Source organism: the organism of the source record quoted next, unplaced genomic scaffold, assembly GCF_019419815.1.
Source record: "Pyrus x bretschneideri cultivar Hongxiangsu unplaced genomic scaffold, Pyrus_bretschneideri_v1 Contig64, whole genome shotgun sequence".
Lineage (NCBI taxonomy): Eukaryota > Viridiplantae > Streptophyta > Magnoliopsida > Rosales > Rosaceae > Pyrus > Pyrus x bretschneideri.
Genome location: NW_025999803.1, coordinates 680,202 through 699,819, shown reverse-complemented (window position 1 = coordinate 699,819; position 19,618 = coordinate 680,202). Strand labels below are relative to the sequence as shown.

The window sequence follows — 19,618 nt, the reverse complement described above, 5'->3', positions numbered from 1 at the left end:
GTTAGGTTATTTTTTATTTTATTTTATTCTTTAAATTGTGTCATTTTCATTAAAATTATGTTTTTTTTTTGTCCTTTTTATTAAAATTTCATTCTTTTTCATTAAATAAAATTATAACATGATTTCTGGTTAAAATAAACTTAGCACAAGCCTTTTTTATGAAAATTCTCTTAATAAAATGCATGAAAGGGGCCCACACTTGGTTTGTCCCACTAATTGCTTGTATCGTGGCAACAAGGATAGCACAGAGAAGCCAAAACCGGTCCAGGACGGTTACACACATACGGCCCAACGGTTAACGAACTAACCAAGCTCAGATAACACATATTTTGATAGAAAAGAGAGAAAATTCAAAACAGAATTAAAACAGCTGACCAAAATCGATAACAAAATTATAGAACGAAACAAAAATCCCAGGTTAGTCTTTCTTCTTCGTCGTCGTCGTCGTCGTCTTCTTCTTATTCTCTCTGTAACTCCGTAAGCAATTTCTGAAAGCTCGGCAAACCAGACAAAACCCTATCAGCCAGGGTCCACGCTCGTCCTTGCTTGGCGCTGAAGCTTTGAATTTTCAAGGGATTTGACTCGGATTTTGCGGTAATTTGATTTTGGTTGGAGTTTCGTTGTGCTTTTAGTGGATTAGGGTTGGGATTCTAGGGTTTCCGGGAGCAAAGATGAAGGCCTTGAATAGCATAGAGGATCTGATCGAGGAGATTAAGCTTCGAGTGGTTTGGTGGGCCCTGTTTGTCTTCTGTGTTGCATACTTTCTTTCCTGTAAGTGCTCCAATTTAATAGAAATTTGGGTTTCTGGATTCTGTGTTTATATTTTTCTACAAATTTGATGTAATTTATGAAATTTGATGCTTTCTCGAGAAGGGAGGGGGAGGAGTTTGATGATTTCTGATTGTATGGAAGTTGTGTGGTTCAAAAAGATGATAGCTTTTTGTTCCAATAATTAGGAATCAGTTAGTTTCGCTTCGAAGAGAAAAAAATTAAGTGAAAATGCATTGATTTTGGTTATATTTTTCCTGATTTCTTCAACATGTATATAGTAAACTTAGCGAACTCAATGTGGTTGGTTTTTCATTCTCAGAAGCGTTTTTCCTGACTCCATTTCTTTTGTCCTTCATTGCAGATTCGAGTAAATCAATGTGGATGAATTTACCCGTATCAATTTTATTGGTTTCGATGCTACGTATTCTAATGAATAACGTGGAATTCCGTTGGAAGAGTCAAAAACTTGTTCGTCCACAGTCATATTTGTCTCATTTGGAGAAGAAACAGTTGTCATTGAATGATCCACGACTCTCTACTGGGGCTCCACCACCAAAATGGAAAAGGAAAATTGGTTCTCCAATCGTAGAGGATGCGGTTAAAGATTTCATTGACAAACTTTTGAAGGATTTTGTGATTGATTTGTGGTATTCAGATATTACTCCGGACAAGGAGGCGCCAGAGCAGATACGCGCGATAATCATGGATGCTCTGGGTGAAGTATCCGGAAGAGTTAAAGAGATAAACCTTGTTGACTTGCTAACAAGGTACCCCTTCTGTTTCTTGTAGAAGTGAACCATTTGCAGGTTGTTATGAAGCTTTTATCGTTAAAGCAACATAATTAATGGTTGTTTTATGTTTCAGGGATATTATTGATTTAATAGGGGATCATATAGAACTTTTTAGAAAAAACCAAGCTGCTATAGGTGTTGATGTTATGAAAACGTTGTCTTCAGAGGAGAGAGATGAAAGGTTAAAACATCATCTCATGGCTTCGAAGGAGCTCCATCCTGCATTGATTTCACCCGAGAGCGAGTACAAGGTGTGAGTGGATTGTTCTAACAGAAATTAGTTTTGTTTTTGGATTTTATCTCTTGCATATGTCTTCCATAGGCTGATGTTTATATATTCAATAGGTTCTTCAGCGGCTAATGGGTGGGGTATTAGCTGTGGTGCTAAGACCACGAGAAGCACAATGTCCAGTGGTTAGATCTATTGCCAGAGAACTTCTAACAAGCTTAGTAATTCAACCTGTTTTGAATTTTGCAAGCCCTGGGTATGTTATATTATATTTATGATCGAGTTATCATTCTTTTGTTGTGTTTTATTATTATTTTTTCCTAGAGGGTGTTAAATTCTTTTAAAGGGATTGTCAAGCATCGAACTGACCTTTTGTATCTAGCATTTAGTATCTATTGAGACGATGGCCTGGGTTAATCCTTATTTCTTGTCCTGGTTTTTCAAAATATGTTACAAAACTGTGGTACAAATCTTGTAGTGTAATATTATTGTTGTTATTATTCTCCGAATCTATTTATGTAATTGTTTAGAGCTTACGGAACATGTGCATACCAATGGTTGTGCATGCGCAGAAACATTGTAATAATGAAATTCGCCATCAATTTAATTGGATGAAATGTTACATATGTTTACATTTATCTTCTCTCTGTTAAAGAAACGTAAGCCATTTTAACTTACAGTTTCTCTTTAATCAGGTATATCAACGAATTGATTGAACACATTTTGCTAGCCATTAAAGAGGAAATCAGTAAAGTGGTAAGTGGGGACCGATCAGCTGCAGGGGTTGTACATGATCAAGATTCTTCACTGAGGAAATATGCAACCTTTAACCAAAGCACTGTTATGACATTGGCTAAAGGTGACCATCAGAGAGAAGCGTATTCAGATTATAATAAATTCGAGGAAGATCCCTTGCAGTCACGGCCTGCTGATTGGGCACGAGTTTTAGAGGCTGCAACACAGAGAAGGACTGAAGTTCTTGCTCCTGAAAATCTTGAAAATATGTGGACAAAAGGGAGAAATTACAAAAAAAAAGAGCACACGAAAAAGATAAGAAGAGTTCAGGAACCTATATCTGAGTGTTCTGGAATAGATAGTGCTGTACCTGCTAAAAATCTGGGCAACGAAATGGTAGCCGACAGGCATGAAATTTCTACAGGAAAGGAAGATGGATCTATTGTGAAGCTGAGAAGTGAATTAAGTTTAGATACTCAATTAAGTGGTGGGACCAAAATGGAACTACACTTCTCTTTAGATCCCAGTGAAGAATCATATGCGGATCAAGGGCATCTTGTTAATAAATTGGAGGACATTGGAAACCTTGCTGCCGATGGAAATAAAAGTAGGCTTAAAAGATCAAATAGCACTTCTGCTTTGAAAATCCAGCCGGACACAAAAAGAACATTGACAGAAGGTGGAGGGTCTATCATATCAGAATTCTATAGCCCTGAGTTTGGCAGGCATAAAGAAGACCATATTAGTAAGAGTGCCTCCGATATGTTAGTCCACTGTGTGGGACAACAAGTTCCCAAGCTCAGGTGCCGGGTAAGCATTTTACATTTATGTAAATTTTAAAATGTTTAGTAGATATCGTAGGTTTTCATGATGCCAACCATTGCAGCTTCTTCAGTGCTGGAATATGTTGAATCACACGTTTTCTTTGAATCTGAGTTGACTTTTTGTTCAATATGTATGTCTATAGGTTATGGGAGCCTACTTTGAGAAACTTGGGTCAAAATCTTTTGCAGTTTATTCAATTGCAGTTACAGATTCGGAAAACAGAACTTGGTTTGTGAAAAGAAGGTTTCATTCTCATCTATTTTTATTTTTTTCAATTTTCATTTTATTACGCAGAGTCACATGTCTGCACAACACATGCATGCACTCACTTTTACAAAAACAAATTACGGACACATAGTTGGTATACAGAATTCATCTTTGATGAGGATGTCCTCATTTAGAGAAAAGTAAGGACCAAATTATTGAGACCCCACCTTGCAGTGTAATCCCATGATGCAAACACGTACTTCCTATACAGAATCTTTTAGACCTTCGATCATCGTGTTCATTTCTGTATTCACAAGGAATACTGTCTTCGAATATTTGATTGACGACAATTAGATGGCTAAAGGGATTTATAATTGTTAATTTATCCTTGCTTGGATGGGTACCATTATTTGGTCCTTATTTTTTTATAAAGTGAAGGCATCCTCACTAGAGAAAGACGAGGGTCTGTTCTTACATAGGTTAAGAAAGTTCTTGAAGTCTCTATTTCTACTTGGTCCATATTCCAATTCCATATATGAATTTTTCTTGTTTATCCTTTGATTTTTTATTTTTTATTTCTCTCTACAGATATAGGAATTTTGAACGACTGCATCGCCATCTTAAAGACATTCCAAATTACACTTTACATCTACCACCCAAAAGAATATTCTCGTCAAGCACAGAGGATGCTTTTGTTCATCAGCGATGTATTCAGCTAGACAAATATCTACAGGTATGATGTAGGTTCTTCACTGTATTTTTTCTATCCCTCCCCCATTTCTCACTGTCTTTTCTCTTGTTGTTGCTTTAATTTGCTGTATTTTCCCAGGATCTGTTGTCAATAGCTAATGTTGCCGAACAACATGAAGTCTGGGATTTTTTAAGTGGTTCATCAAAGGTATGCATCTTCTTGACATAGAATTTTAGTGTAGATGATCGTCTCTCTCTCTCTCTCTCTCTCTCAGCAGTATCTTTTTTTCTTTTATGTTGCTTTTAGAATTACTCTTTTGGAAAATCTCCTTCAGTGATGAGAACTCTTGCAGGTATGTGGTTTTTTTTAATTTTTTTTTTTGCATACGACATTCTTATTTTTTGGGGTTGTCTCTTTTTACTCTCAAATTTGTACCCACTACAACCACATTCATATACACAATTCACACACCCACACCCATATTGTGGCTGGCAATGTAAGTTATCAACTAAATTTGATTCTTGATACAATATAATTATTTTTAGTTTTTGGATGCTCCCTGTCAATTTCTGCTAGTTGGATCAGAGATACAGAAATTTGTTCACCTTTTCTTTTTCAAACATTAAAAGTTATTGAATTAATTAATGATTGCCAGCTTGAGGCACATTAAGAAATTAAGCGACGTCCCAAAGAAAAAATATTGTTGACGAGTTATACCCAGTTACATTATGATAGATTGTTAGTAGTTAGTCCCAGTATAATAACTAAGTTGTGCTTTGATACACACACACACACACACACACACACACACATATATATATAGGACTTATAAAGCTGTGCATAATTTGAGAGAGAGGTATCGTGCTTTGTAATATATGGTTACTTAGGCCGCAAGGGTAATCTTGCTGAAAGGTGTTTCAAGTTATCTTGTGGAGGAAGGTTGGTAGTGGGAATTAGTGATCGAGTATAGAACGTAAATCAGGCTTTAATGGGGCTTAATCAGGAGGACTTTACATGGATGGAGATCTGAAGTGAACAATATTCTTTAGAAGGCAATTGTTCGAACTTTTTCTCTTCTATTAACTAGGAACAAAAGTCTCCATTACCAAAGTACAAATCAGAAAGCAATATATGACATATGTTAAAGAACTTCAACAAGGCATTTTCTAAGATTCCAAAAACCTTTGGTCAACACTCCAAAATGCTTATGGTCCTAGATCGTAATATTTGTGCTTGTTTTTTTTTAGCAGTTTTGTTAATACTATTGAGATTTCTCATATTTTCTTATTGCTTTGGAAATTTTTTAAGTTCATTAGTTATTTGATTCAAGCAGTCAACGTGGATGACGCTGTGGATGACATTGTACGCCAGTTCAAAGGGGTTTCAGATGGGTTAATGCGTAAGGTTGTTGGTTCTCCCACATCTGAGGCCTCGTCTTTATTTCCTGGATGGAACTTATCCGGGAATGCAGATGAGACAGGTGTCCTTGCTTTTAGCCAAAATACAGCAGAGTCAACAAATAGCTTTTCAGATAACGAGGAAGGTACCCTAGAAATTGGGTGGCATTCAGACAATGAATTGAACTATAAGGGTTATCCACCTCGGGTTGTACATACAAGGACCTTAGGTTTGGAGAAGAAAGCTGATTTAGTTGGCAAGGGTGGCTTTCTGGAGGATCCAATTGGAATGCCACCTGAGGTATTACTAATGTCATCCGAGTTCATTCTATTTAAGCATTATAGTCACTATCATGATACTTGATATCTGAATATACTTTAGTTGATTACAGTATGTAATTTCTTATTGATTCAAGTTTCTTTTGGTATGTAAGCCACTAGAGTGCTAATATTATTTGATAAGGCTGAATGTTAAGGTATAACATAGATCAGGTTAAAATCACCTTGAAGTATGCCGGAGTTGACTTAATTTGTTAGGAAAAAAGCTCCGGTTATATGCAATAGGATTGGCCTTATGTCTGACCTTTTTCATCACTCTCGATATCTTGTATCTCATTCTCCTATTTTCATCATCTCCTCTTCATGGCATGTTGCATTTTCCTTTTCACACAAGTTACTCATAGCTTCAATCATTTTATACCATGAATTATTTACTAGGTTTATTTTGTTATCCACTTTTTCACTTTGTTAATTTTTTTGAACAATGTTCTCTATGCAGACTTTGGATCCTCCTGTTTCCAGCTTAACACATTCTCTATCTTTGGTTAGAAAGTATAGGTCTCATTCTCCTATTTTAACACATTCTCTATCTTTGGTTATAATGTAAATAGCTAGGACACGTTTATACTGAATGAATATTAAATATACCAAGAAATTTAGCCCAGTAGATAACAGATTGAATCTAACAGCTAGACAAGTTTTTCACAGCTTGACCTGAATAATTAATCCAGTTCACCAAGATTCTCAAAGTTTCCAACCTTGAGATGGGTTCAACCATGCTCAAGGTTCTAACGGACGATTGCCCATGGAAATTCAGTATAAAGATGAAGTTAGAAATGCGATTCAGTAAATTTATATGGACATGTAAATCATAAGAAAATAATATCTTGACTAGTGAAAGTTGCTGTCAAAGTAATTGTGAATTGCATGTATTAATTTTAGATCTTTCAGTGAAAGCTACTGGTTTATCTGACGATCACAGTTATATTCAATATTTTTTTTAATTAAATATCACAGCTCTTTTTGGAGACATCTTTGATTCTCTCTGATATTGATCTTTACAACTTGTTTTCTTTCAGTGGACTCCACCCAATGTTAGCGTGCCTCTGTTGAATCTAGTGGACAAGGTATTTCAACTTAAGAGAAGGGGCTGGCTGAGGTGAGCTGTTCATACTTTGATGGTTTAGGGAATATCCTGATGATGCATGATTCTGTATTCATTATTGACTCAATTAATGCTTTTGATATTTTTTTAGTTTGCCTGATTGTACTTCAGGTATGTCATCGGCTCTTGTAACTGGATCTTGGATAAAAGATTAGGAACATGCATGATTGTTATCCAGTTTTTCGGCCATCCAGTCTGTTTTCTTGAAAATGTTGAAAGTAACCAACACCATCTGCCATCCGGGCAAAGTTTTTGTAGATTGGTTATTCGATGTGCCATTTCTCTTTATTGTGCTTATATTTATTTCGGTTGCTCATCTCACCCAATTATTTCCTCATTTATCGAATTTGTTCTTTGAAGTTAACGACTTTTTGCTTTCTTGTTAGTGTATGAACAATTTTCTATAATTCTTTAGTATGTTCTATTCCTGAGTTTGTTCTAGTTTGGTTCTTCTTTAATTTTACTTTTCTCTTTCTCTTTTATTCAATAACTATGGTTTGCTGAACGTATTATATTCTTTTCCCTGTGTATGTATGAGTAGCTGTTTATAGCTTTATAAGCTTATTTTCTTTATTCCTTTTAGTATGTGGACAATGTCCCAATTACGGGTGGAATTTTATATAAACAGTAGTGCTGGAACGTGTGTAATTAGATTAAATAACTGGTCTTTCACACATGCTTACTTTTGTCCATGCAGACGACAGGTCTTTTGGATGTCAAAACAAATATTGCAGTTAATGATGGACGATGCTATTGATGACTGGCTCATGAGGCAGATTCATTGGCTTCGAAGGGAGGATATTATTGCTTCGGGAATTTATTGGCTTAAAGATGTAAGGACTGAACCAATTATAAACATCTTCATTTTACTGAAAAAGAATAGACAACCTTAGTGGTGTAACGGTTCAAATCTTAAATGAATACTGCAATAGAATAGTTATACAAATCATTTGTTGGTGCTTATTTGTCTACCACATTATATCATGGTAACTGTGTTTCATATGTGAATGGAGTCGCCTTTTCTTGGGCATTCCTCAGTATGTTTCTGAAGGGGAGGGGTGAGGCCCGTTGGGTGATTCCGTTCTTCAAGTTCAGTCCCTGTGCAAAACTATGCCCCCACTATTAATTATTTATATTGTATTTTGGTTGTATGTGACGTAAGAACCTGACAGAAAATAAATCTATATTGCTTAAAGGGACTATTGCTGAGATTAAAAGACAACTCCTACTGAAAGTCCGTTTTTGTTTTAAATTTACCTACTGAAAGTCTGCACAAATCACACATAGAGGTGTTAATTTTTTTCTTTGTTTCTTTAGAATTGTCTTTCTCGAAGCTTGAAGACTTTTTGCTTACATTTGAAATGAGGGACATAATGTACTCTTGTTTGTTCAGTTTTAATTTCTGTGAATTCTGAGTTCTTAATCATCATCATAACTTTGGCATATCTTTCCTAGATTTCTTTTCAATGTATAATTATCCTTGCAGTCAAAGGGAAAAACAATATTTAGAAATTTGAAAGGAAAAGAGTTGCTTATTTTTGCTTTCTAATCATGTGTTTTTTCTGACAAAAAAAATAAAACCATGTGTTTTTTTTAGGGTCTATGGCCAAATGGCACATTCTTCCTTAGAGTCGGCAATGTTCAAGACGGCAATCAAAACCCTCTTCAAAATATAAGTCAATTTGGCGGCAGCAAGGCTGGTAAACAGGGGTCTTTTGAGCACCAGCTTGAGGCTGCTCGCAGAGCTAGTGATATCAAGAAAATGCTCTTTGGTGAGTAGTTGGCGTTATCTATTTTCTTGTTAGTGTTCCTGTGTTTTAGTTTGAAGTGGCTACCTTAGTCTTCCTGGTAATGTTACTGCCTTGTGTTTTTTTAGTCAAACATCTGTGTTCCAGAAGTTGGTACTTAATTTTTAGGCTCAAGTAAACTATTTTTCTGTGATTACATAATCAAAGGTAAGTACTATCTGTTTTTTTCTCTGTAACTTATTGTACTATATTTATTTTAAATAGCAGCCCCTTTGTACGCTTAAAACTTCGGATTATAAGAGTTGTATGGTTTGAGATTTCGACCCTGTTTTTTCAACTGAGAAATATTGGTGTTGCTTTTAGATGTAAATTTATCATCACTTTCCATGCGAAACTTACAATTTGACACAACTCATGAATCTTCTGTTACTTTCTCAGTATATACATACATACATGCATTTTTTCTGGCTTGATTCAGGTGTACATGCATTTTTCACCCACCCACACACACACAAACATATTTATAGTATTCCATGATTGTTCGACTAGTGTGAATACTATAGAATTATGTGTGTAATTAATTATCTAATAAATTCCTTTAACTAATAAATGAAAAACAACAAACTGATCCCCACTTTAACAGATGGAACTCCGGCGCCCTTGGTTAGCTTAATTGGGCATAAGCAGTACAGACGTTGTGCAAGAGACATCTATTATTTCATTCAGGTTAGTCTCTCATCCTCTTATATTGTCTGCTGAAATTTAGTTTGTCATTTCTTTCAAGCCAAACGTGTTGATTCCAAATTATTCTGGCGTGCAGTCTACCATCTGCATAAAGCAACTTGCTTACGCAATACTTGAACTGTCACTCGTTTCAATTTTTCCTGAGCTGCGGGATCTTATTGTTGATGTTCATGAAAAGATGGGTGTTGATCAAACTGTATAGTGGATCGATATATTTGTGTCATCCTTGCTCTTGATGGTAGCTGGTTATCTTCCCAATGATCACAAACCTCAAACACCGAGGTATATTTCAAGATACGCAAGACTCAATTTTCTCAGGCGTTGCCTGTAGTATTGGTTTTTGTAGAACTTCCAAAAATTCTTTTCGGAATGTGAGAAATAGTGGTGTTTTCACTTTCTCTCGCATTTCAACTGTACAAAATTGTAGTTGTAGGGTGTGTACAGGCGTCGTCTTCTTTGTGTATATTTTGTGTGTGAAGAAAATATGACCAGTGATGGTGCATTCATCATTACATAATGCAGCAGTGAGTATTGATCATTGAACTTGTCATTTTACGTTACTATTTAAGTAATCCAATTTTCACCCAACTGTCAACTACATCGAATATAAACAATATTAAAAACAAGGAACGCATCGAAATATAGTGTTTGTATTTTTTTTGGTCGATAGATATAGTGTTTGTATAACTATACTCCAACAACATCAGGAATGACATATAAAGTTGATCAGTCTTGTTATCAATAGATTCGACGAAGGACGACAAGAAGAACCGTAGACCCCTTGACAAGAAGACTCCGTATTGCCTGCTCAGTCCCAATTCCTTTGACACCCTTGTGCAACCCACAACAGTACTATTTGTTTCTGAGGGTGAAACAGAAGAATGAATGCAGGTGCTAAACAGAATGCAGCCACATTCATGTATGCGATTGCCTCTGTATTCACATTGCAATCAGGGAAGTGATTTGTTTCGCATTTGGCATCACTCCCGCCAACAACAGAATCTCAAAACCCCACTTCTCCAAAGTCCAAGCCGAAAGATAAAAACTGAAATGGAGACAAGATTGATAATTTGAAAATGGGACTAAGCAATACTGTTTTAATGATATATATATATATATATATGAGTGCTAAGGCTGCAATGTTTAGCAGCTGTGACCCTCATTCCTTCTTTCTCTACACTGATTTCTTGTTCTCTGTTTGCCAAATTTCTTGCACAGAAACACACAAAATAAAAACTTTAACATAGCGTCAAAGCCTAGGTTCGATTAAGAACAGCAAGGCATTTGTGAAAGCTGTTTTTCAGGGGACATTTTCAAGAACTTGAAACCCCAGAAACTGATTTAAGACTTCAAGGATGTTTAATGGAGAAAACTATGATTTTCGGAGGATAAGGATGACAACCATCTTCAAGTCCCACGTTCTCTGGAAAATGGTTCAAGATGGATATGAATTGTCAGAGTCGGATGATGAAACACAGGAAGAACTCTCAGTTGCTCAGAAAATCTCACTGAGAGAGAATGTGATGAGAGATGCCAAAGCTCTGGGAATAATGCAAGGAGCAGTTTCGGATGCAATTTTTCCCAGATATCAAACAAAGAAACAGCTGAAGCTGCTTGGTAAGTTCTGCAAAGAGAATGCAGAGGTGACGAGAAGGAGACTGAAGTAAAACTCCAATCTCTTAGACGTGATTTTGAAGATACACACATGAGAGAGGATGAACCCCTCAAATATTACTTTACTAGACTGTTTGATATTGTGAATCAAATGAAAACTCTTTTGGAAGAACTACCTAGGAGAGATTAGTACACACACTTTTAATTAGTTTGACAAGACCCTACGATTCAATAGTGAATATGATAGAAGAAACTAAAGACACAGACACACTTGATGCACAAGAAGTGATGGTTTCCCTGAAAACTTCTGAACAAAGACTAGAAAGGCATGTCGATGCAGCCACAGAAAGGGCTTTTCAGTCTCTCAGCACCAATCCTAGAGAGGCCAACTCAAACAATTAGTCTAGTAATTTCAAAGTGGATGTGAAAAGGAAAGGGTAAAAAGTGGGAAGAAATACCAAGCTTGCCTGCAAGAAACAATGGTGTTGTAAATAATAGTGTAGAAGGTACAAAACCTCTCTGCAAAATCTATGATAAAGTCATCTTGGTATTTGTTGGTTCAGGGGAAAAACCAAATATCACAAGTATAGCAGATTTGGTCATTTGTCCAAAAACTCTGGTTCTAAAGCAAGTCAACTCATGAACTATGCGCGCAAGGCTGAGGAGGAGACGAATGTGTTCTATGCCTGCAACATCACTACAATTGAGAAGAACAAGGATATGTGGTTCATTGATAGTGGGGGCAGCAATCACATGACTGCACATGAGTCTTTACTCATCAATATTGACAGAGACTTCCCTGGTAGAGTTAAAATGGGTAATGAACAACTTGTGAGAACCACTGGCAGAGGCACCTTGGTGATTGAAACAAAGAAAGGCAAGAGATACATAAAAGAAGTCATGTGATACCTGGACTTGATGAGAATTTGTTGAGTGTACGCCAAATGATACTGCATGGCTTCTTACTCTTTTGTGATTTAATGGTTGAAATCTTCGATGCCAGAAGCTTGGAAAACTTAGTCACTAGAGTTGAAATGACTGAAAATAGGAGCTTCCCACTGGTAGTAAGTTATCATAATTCTATCTCAGTGAGAGCAAGTGTCACAGAGACCACTTGGCTGTGGCATAGAAGATATGGTCTTTTAAATTTCCAAAGCTTGAGAGATCTAGAGAAAATAGAAATGGTTTAAGGAATACCAGAACTGCAAAAAGACATGGAAATTTGTGATAGACGTGCTTTAGGCAAGCACCACAGAGATGGCTTTGAGATAGGAATATCTTGGAGAGCTAGACAACCTTTTCAAAACATTTACACAAATATCTGTGGTCCAATACAAACTGCAATAGTCACTGGAAACAGATATGTCCTACCCTTCATAGGTGATCATTCTAGGATGTGTTGGGTATATTCATGAGGTATAGGTATGGGCTGTTCAACATTTTAAGAAGTAGATGAGTATTGTCAAGCCTCGATCTTGAGAAACCTCCAAGACCGACATGTGACGTCAGTACCTATTTAACTATTATGCCTCACTTCCGAGACATGATAAAAACAACCCAAGGCTTCAAAAGCGTAGTAACTTTTGCTTCATTTCATGGTTGCATCTAACCTTTATATTAGACTACATATGTACGCCAATACGAGATCAAGCCATTCATAGTTCACCCTTTGTTAAACTCTGACATTTCTTATGGTGCTTCGTAGCAAAAGAACATAGAGTTCTAGATTCACTCAATAGAACTCGACAAGCATGGTTCTAGACTAGTTGACGAAACCATTTAACAATCAGGATTGCCATTTCATCTTTCACATATATCACACTATTTTCCAATGACAATTTCATAACCACAACAAATAATCGATTCAATAAATCAAAGATGCACAAACATTTAACTATGTTAATCAACCATTAAGATCAAATATCATTTCACTAAGTTAAATAAACCTAAACTCCCCTAAGGCTTGCCGTAATTCTCTATCAGGATTCCAATTAATATCATTATAACCTTAAGTTACACACATAAGCGTAGCCTTGAGCAATTTCTACTCACAACAACCTAGGGTTCCATACCAACTCAACAAAACCAATAGGAAATGGGATTCCAAACCAATTCAACGGAATTGAATCAAAGATAGGGTTCCGAACTACTCAACGTAAACTAAATAGGGAAATGATTCTAGACCACTCAAAAGAATTGAACATGGAAAGGGATCCTGGTCCAGTCAACGAAATCGAACAAGATAGGTTTCAGACCACTGAATGGAACCGAATAGGGAAAGGGATTCCAGACCACTTAACATAATCCAATGAAGATAGGTTCCAAACCGCTCAACTGAATTCGAACAAAACAATGTTCCACTCAACATAACCGAATAGGGAAAGGGATCCCAGACCACTTAACGGAATCTGAATAGAATACGGTTCTGGACCACTCAATGGAACTGGATAGGAAAAGGAATTTGGACCACTCAATGGAATCTGAACATAACACGGTTCCAGACCGCTAAACGGAACCATGTAGAAATAGGGATTCTGAACCACTCAACAACGGAATCTAGGCAAAAGCGGAAGACGGTTCTTGACCACTCAACGGAACCGACTAGCATTCTAAAAACCTAAATTTGAACAACTCAAAGGAACTAGATAGAGTAGAGTTTGGTGTCACAACTCTCCATAACCATGGGTTAATAGTCCTTTACTAGCCCTCTCGTTTCACAAACATTTTAATTATCCATAGCAAAACACATTTATAAATTTTTGCACAAAGATCAAGGTGCTTATAGACAATTACCGCCTAAACAAAGTCCAAGTTCATCTTAGAATTCTATTGATAAGGCAAGTGTTATTGGCACTCCAAAAATCTCATTCTACACTCCTCACAAGTGTATTTTTCTTTTCTAATATAGAAATTTTGGAGTATAGAATGAGATTTTAGGAGTGCTAATAACAATTCTCATTGATAAAACACTTAATTCTAGGTTCTACACGTCAACTAAAACATTCAATAATGATTTTAGGATATATTGACCAAAAGTTTCAACTCTCAGTCAATGGTAGGGTCAACAACCCTACGTAATTCAATCTCGATGATCCGCACATTAAATTTATGATGCACAAGTTCCTAAGATCCTCCAATAATACACACAACAACTTAGTATAATTTCATGACGATCCAACGGTTGGAACTTCGTCTACCACGAAGGTCAAGTGAAGGACCTTTACGAAACTAGGCTTAAACAATGGAATTACGTCAAGTAGATGCCAAAAACAGCTTCAGGGCATCGAAAATAGCCTAAGAAGACAAAGTTGGTCATTGTGACCATGAGCCACCACCATGCGGCGACCGACAGCCACAACTCTCAGGAAACCGGCCAATACCAAAATTGACTCATAAGATGTAAAATGAAGCTGGTGAAGAGTACAACAATTTTTATACCTTTGCGGGAAAAACTACCTCGCATTTTTTCGTGACTCAAAAGTGTCCTCTTGTTAAACTATGTTCCGAGATGACATATTTCCTTGCAGGCAGAAAACTCTTGGTCATCATACACAGGGCTGGATGTGTTACTTGGTCCAAGGGCAGTTTTGTGGAGATTGCTTATACACGAGGTAAAGTTTTTCATAACTTACCTGTTGAAAGTAACACTTTTTTATGTTCCAATTCTTTCTTTAAACGTGCAATGAATGAAAAGATTGTACATGACAACTGACAAAAAGACCACATCAAGCACGTTAATAATATTTTGTCGGGGCATCTGCAACTGCAATTGCTGCCGTCAAGCGAAGGCTTGGGAACCCACTGGTAATTTTGTTTTTTTCCTTCAGTACATAGTTTTGGCACGGTGATTTTGGTACATAATGAAAACGAAAGACAAAGGCAACAAATTAGAATGAAGTAATGACTAAATTTGTTAACTTATCAGGTTGTAAAACTGGGTTACAAATCCCTTATCCATTAGAGCATGGAGGTTTTTGGATTCTAGGCCCTCTTTACTCGGGGAGTAGCAAGCAAGACGTCGCACATAGGTCTAACTATTTAGCGCCCAGAAACTGTGAACCGGTAAATATCTATCATACAAGCACTCAGACACCATTTGACGAAACACTTCGATACAACCACCACTTTCAAGCTTGCAAGCTTGAACCCATCACCACATATTCAGTTGCATTGTTACTGCAGAAGATTGGAGAATAGGGCATAGAGTGAGTACTTCCGAAGATTTTTCACCTCATACCAGGAGTTAAGAACTTGAAGATGCTTGTCTGTTCCTGAGAAGGTCAACTGTATGCTTAGGTTGCAGTCAAAAGATCCACCACTGCCTTGACATTTTGAATTTGGAACAGCACAATCTTCATCGTTGAGGCACACAGAATAGTCCCCGGAGCATGCCTTGCACCCGAATTTCTTCCAATACAAATTAAGAAGAGTCCCCCTTTCAAATTCAAGTACCTGCAAAACGAAACACAAGTTCAATGCTTGCTGATGCTGAGAGAGAGAGAGAGAGAGAGAGAGAGAGAGAGAGAGAGAGAGAGAGATTGTACCAAGGTGAAGCTTGTTATGGTGTGTGAGTCATCAGCAACCAATATTGGGGGTGATCTTGCTGCATACTTCCGTCCGGCAAAAGCTACCATGTACACACCAGCCTTGATCTGTAGAGGAATTTATGGAAAATCATCAAAATTAATTTGACTCGTGCAGGAGATAAAACTACCACATTCACTTTAGAGGCTATATGTATGTGTATATATATAGACACCATAAGGTGTCCCTCAAATAAAATTATGTAAGGGAACCCTCAATAGAAGGCGACTATATATGTAAATTTAGGGTTTCCAGTCTTTTCAACCTTTATAGAAGCAAGCAATATTTTACTTGAACCCAATCAAAATTGCAGGGAGGAAAATTCGAAGATTTTGACACCCCTCAGCAATTTCATAATCCATTTCCACAACCCTTATTTTAGGGCTACCATAAACCGGAAAAACTTTTCGATTCCAAACACACATATAATTACAAATTCAAAATTTGGTGTCCGATAAACTCCGAATGTGACAGAAAGCAGTTGAGATTTTTCTCAGCGCAACTATAGAAACATGAATTGTATCTCTGCTTCTGTAGCATGATCTTATAACAATAATTACCAATTAAACAAAATAAAAAGAAGCTACATATCTTAATTCTAACCAGATAATCAAGCTAAGTAGTTGGATTACACACCTGACTGAAGGTGCTGTTGTTGATGCTTAGGAAAGACATCTCATCAACTTTAGGCCTAAACACAGCAAGCTGGGCATCATTTCCGGTGAGCGAAAGCCGCTTGTCACACGGAGAAAGTTGAGTCTGATTAAAGAAGAACTTGTCTTTTTTTGAAAATGCAAGGCCAAAAGTAAACCCATCTAATCTCTGGATTTTTGCATCTGAGCATGGATCATAAACACTGTTTGTATCAGCTGCATCTCCAACAAATACATACATCGTCATCATTACCATCATCAATGGTGTGACCATGATCGTGTTCTTCTTCTTCTTCGCCATTGTTATCTTCCCCATGACGGTCAGATCTTGACCACCTTCACCAATTCAAATCGATTAAATGATGAAAATAACAGGAGGAATAATGTTGTAAAGAAATATCCATGACTTTTTCAAAGAAGGAAGACATTTGTGACGGTTAATACAACGTGCCTTGCTGTTTAATTATAGCACAGTGCTTCTAAGTCATTACACTGTTATCGTGAAAAATCCAGGATGAAAAAGACAAGAAAACTCCTAGAATTTTATATTTTTTATGGTTAACATCTGAATTTAAGATGCTTGAACACAATGATACCAAATAATGATACATTGTAAGATTCTCAAATAATAGCGGCCGAGTTGAGCCAGTTGATTAGAGCAATGTGCATGAATGTCTTTGCACCTTGAAATTCTCCTGAAAAGCATGCATGGATTACAACACTCAACAAATATATAAAAAGGACTAAATTATAAAACGTACCGATATGCATAATGGTGAAGAATGTTGTTCCAATGCCTCACAAAGTTTTGCAGCAACAATTGTAAGGAATTAAATGTGAAAAATAAACAAACATTCAAAAGTTCTCATAGGGGTTTCCACGAAGAACCTCGGATTGCGTTCCTTTGGAATTGTTTTCATTCGATACACGCCAAACGGTTATTTCGGCAGACTACCTGGATCTTGTCTAAGAAACGGTTATGGAAGTTTGGTAATGCGGCGCTGGCATACCAAAATTTAAAGAAAAAAAAAAGGGCAATTTCAAAATTTTCCCCTACAGTTTTGGGTTTTTCTTTCTTTCACTTTGGTCCTTCTTTATTTCATCCCAAGTTGGTGCTTGACTTTTTAACAAAGTATCTAATAAGAACAAAAGGCGACTTTTTTTTTTTTTGTTTTTTGATGGAACTAAAGGTGGCTTTGTTTACACAAGTTGGAACAAAAGGTGATCGACTTTTGATGGAACAAATGGCACGAATCACTTCTATATTCTTCTTGCTGATCAACAATAATTACAATATCAGGTAACCCCGTCATATATTTAATTCCGCCGATAGATGTTTGCAAATGAAATAATTGTCTCTTCAACACGGTCACTGATTCAGTAGCACAGGCTACAATAAAAGCTCGGTGTCATTATGTTAGTAAAAAATAGCTCGACGGCATGTTAACGAATTGGTACATATTTATGCTAAAAACAAACAAAATCAACCAACCAACCAACCTAAATATGCCAGTTTGGTATGAAGTTGTGTTTTATAACTGCCACTAAAACTGACTAAATTATATGATAACACGTTTCTAAATTCGAGTGGTCATTTCAGATTCACTAAACACTTTATCAACCCAGAACCCAATTATTTGTTTCATCCATCTCTTTCTCCCTCATCTCTCTTGTGGTTGGAGTAAACACTCACAGTTTGGTGCCGGTGTGAAAAGTTTCGTTGTTGATATAGTTGACACCGTACATGGTCAGTTCGCACGAAAACAACCGACTTGTAAGGTGCATGCCACTAATCATGTCAACTTTTTCGAACTTCAGGTGGGAGAAAATAGTTGGAGGATCAAAGTGGAACGAAAACTAAAATTGGACAAAATTTGTAATTAAGTCTAATAATAAGTAAATAATTGAATATATGTACTAAATAAACCTTAAAGTGATTTCCCACCCTCATTTTTTTTTTCTGCACCAGGTTCCCCTCTTTGTTTATTTTTTTCTAAGGCAATTTTTATCAATAACTTAATTTCAACGGCTTGAGAAAAATATGAGTTCATAAAGAGAAAAGAGAGTGAAAAAGTTACATCCCATACAAATAATGGATTTAACAATACTAGGAAGTGTGGTGAGTTTTTTTTTTTTTTTTTTTTTTTTTTTTTTTTGAGTACATCGATAGTTTTGAGGAGGGAGAGTTCGGCTAAACCACACAATGGGTAGTCTAATTTGGTATCGAATTCGTTATCCACGAGATTCGAACCTAAGACCTCTCACTTCCAAAGTAAGAGGAATACCACCAGACAGTAGTGTTGAGTGACAGGTAGTGTGGCGAGTTATTAATAATGGATTTAACAATAATGGGTAGTTTGGGAAGTTAATAGATTTTCCATTGTGATCGGTTCCCACTTTAACTCAAAATTTAGAAGCGGTACCTAAATCCGTTTTAGTTCATCTTTTTGAAGCATAGTGATAAACTTTCATTGATAAGAGAAGAGGTACAAAAGAACAGGCAATCCTCTGCTCAGAGTTACAGTCTTCAAACAAAACATCTACAATAAAGGGTGGTTCTTCAAACCATGAGCATGGGCTACTAGAAGAAAGACTGAACCAAACAAGGTGATGAGCGACTTCATTAGCTTGGCATCTGATATAGGTGAATAGAACTCTAGTGGTCCCTTTAGTATTCCACTGTAAGTCTAAGGAGAGACAAATCAATAGAAGAAGGTCTTAACGCTTGGGTGATCTGGAGCGAATTGCTCTTGAAAATAATATTCTGAAAATCCCTTGAAGACACCAAAGCTAAACCCTCTCTAACCGCTAAAGCCTTGTCGAAGAGGGGAGAAGAAACATGAGCAGACGATTTCGACAAACCAGCCACAAAATCACCATTTGAGTTCAGAACACCCGTTGCAACACCACCAACCAATTGCTCCGCATTCCTGGCGCCGTCCACATTTAATTTCAAAGACCCTGTCCCTGGCTTCACCCATCTCACAAGATGAGAAACCAGATCCTCACCAGCAGTGGGAGAAGAATTGAAATACAGTGGACCTTACGGTGGTTGGCTTCATTAATTTTAGTGAAGTGATAGTTGATCTTAATGGATCATTAATGTAGTTAAGTATTAATATGGTTGTTGATGCACAAAATCGGCGATGACTTTGGTACAACAGAAAGTGTCAAGTTTGTGACCT

General features: G+C 36.8%; 2 protein-coding genes across 3 annotated transcripts; one reads left to right on the top strand and one right to left on the bottom strand.

Annotated features, from left to right (window-relative positions):
• The first annotated feature begins 303 nt into the window (after positions 1-303).
• Positions 304-10,120, top strand: LOC125472121. Of its 2 annotated transcripts, XM_048573192.1 has the most exons (15): positions 310-771; positions 1,133-1,538; positions 1,636-1,813; positions 1,908-2,047; positions 2,487-3,336; positions 3,494-3,594; positions 4,147-4,291; positions 4,388-4,456; positions 4,556-4,601; positions 5,583-5,947; positions 7,005-7,084; positions 7,788-7,923; positions 8,688-8,862; positions 9,482-9,564; positions 9,659-10,120. In XM_048573192.1, exons 1-15 carry the CDS (start codon positions 672-674, stop codon positions 9,782-9,784), a joined length of 3,000 nt encoding a protein of 999 aa, XP_048429149.1. In that variant the 5' UTR covers positions 310-671; the 3' UTR covers positions 9,785-10,120. The 2 variants fall into 2 exon arrangements, with proteins under 2 accessions (XP_048429151.1, XP_048429149.1); XM_048573194.1 differs by lacking the exons at positions 8,688-8,862; positions 9,482-9,564; positions 9,659-10,120 and adding an exon at positions 6,425-6,483 and having other exon boundaries at positions 304-771.
• Positions 10,121-15,089: 4,969 nt separating this feature from the next.
• On the bottom strand, positions 15,090-17,475 carry LOC125472137. Its single transcript, XM_048573221.1, has 4 exons — positions 17,195-17,475; positions 16,417-16,769; positions 15,741-15,848; positions 15,090-15,648 (listed from the first exon to the last, which is right to left on the bottom strand). The coding sequence occupies exons 1-4, from the start codon at positions 17,202-17,204 to the stop codon at positions 15,370-15,372; spliced, it is 750 nt and encodes a 249-aa protein (XP_048429178.1). The 5' UTR covers positions 17,205-17,475; the 3' UTR covers positions 15,090-15,369.
• Positions 17,476-19,618: the final 2,143 nt, after the last annotated feature.

Bases quoted from the DNA above. Each gene is read 5' to 3' on its own strand.
- LOC125472121 (XM_048573192.1), top strand. From the start codon at position 672: ATGAAGGCCTTGAATAGCATAGAGGATCTGATCGAGGAGATTAAGCTT. The intron at 772-1,132 runs GTAAGTGCTCCA...CCTTCATTGCAG, and splicing joins TGTTGCATACTTTCTTTCCT to ATTCGAGTAAATCAATGTGG. The intron at 9,565-9,658 runs GTTAGTCTCTCA...TCTGGCGTGCAG, and splicing joins ACATCTATTATTTCATTCAG to TCTACCATCTGCATAAAGCA.
- LOC125472137 (XM_048573221.1), bottom strand. The intron at 15,849-16,416 runs GTGTGTAATCCA...ATTCCTCTACAG, and splicing joins ACAACAGCACCTTCAGTCAG to ATCAAGGCTGGTGTGTACAT. The intron at 15,649-15,740 runs GTACAATCTCTC...TTCGTTTTGCAG, and splicing joins CCATAACAAGCTTCACCTTG to GTACTTGAATTTGAAAGGGG.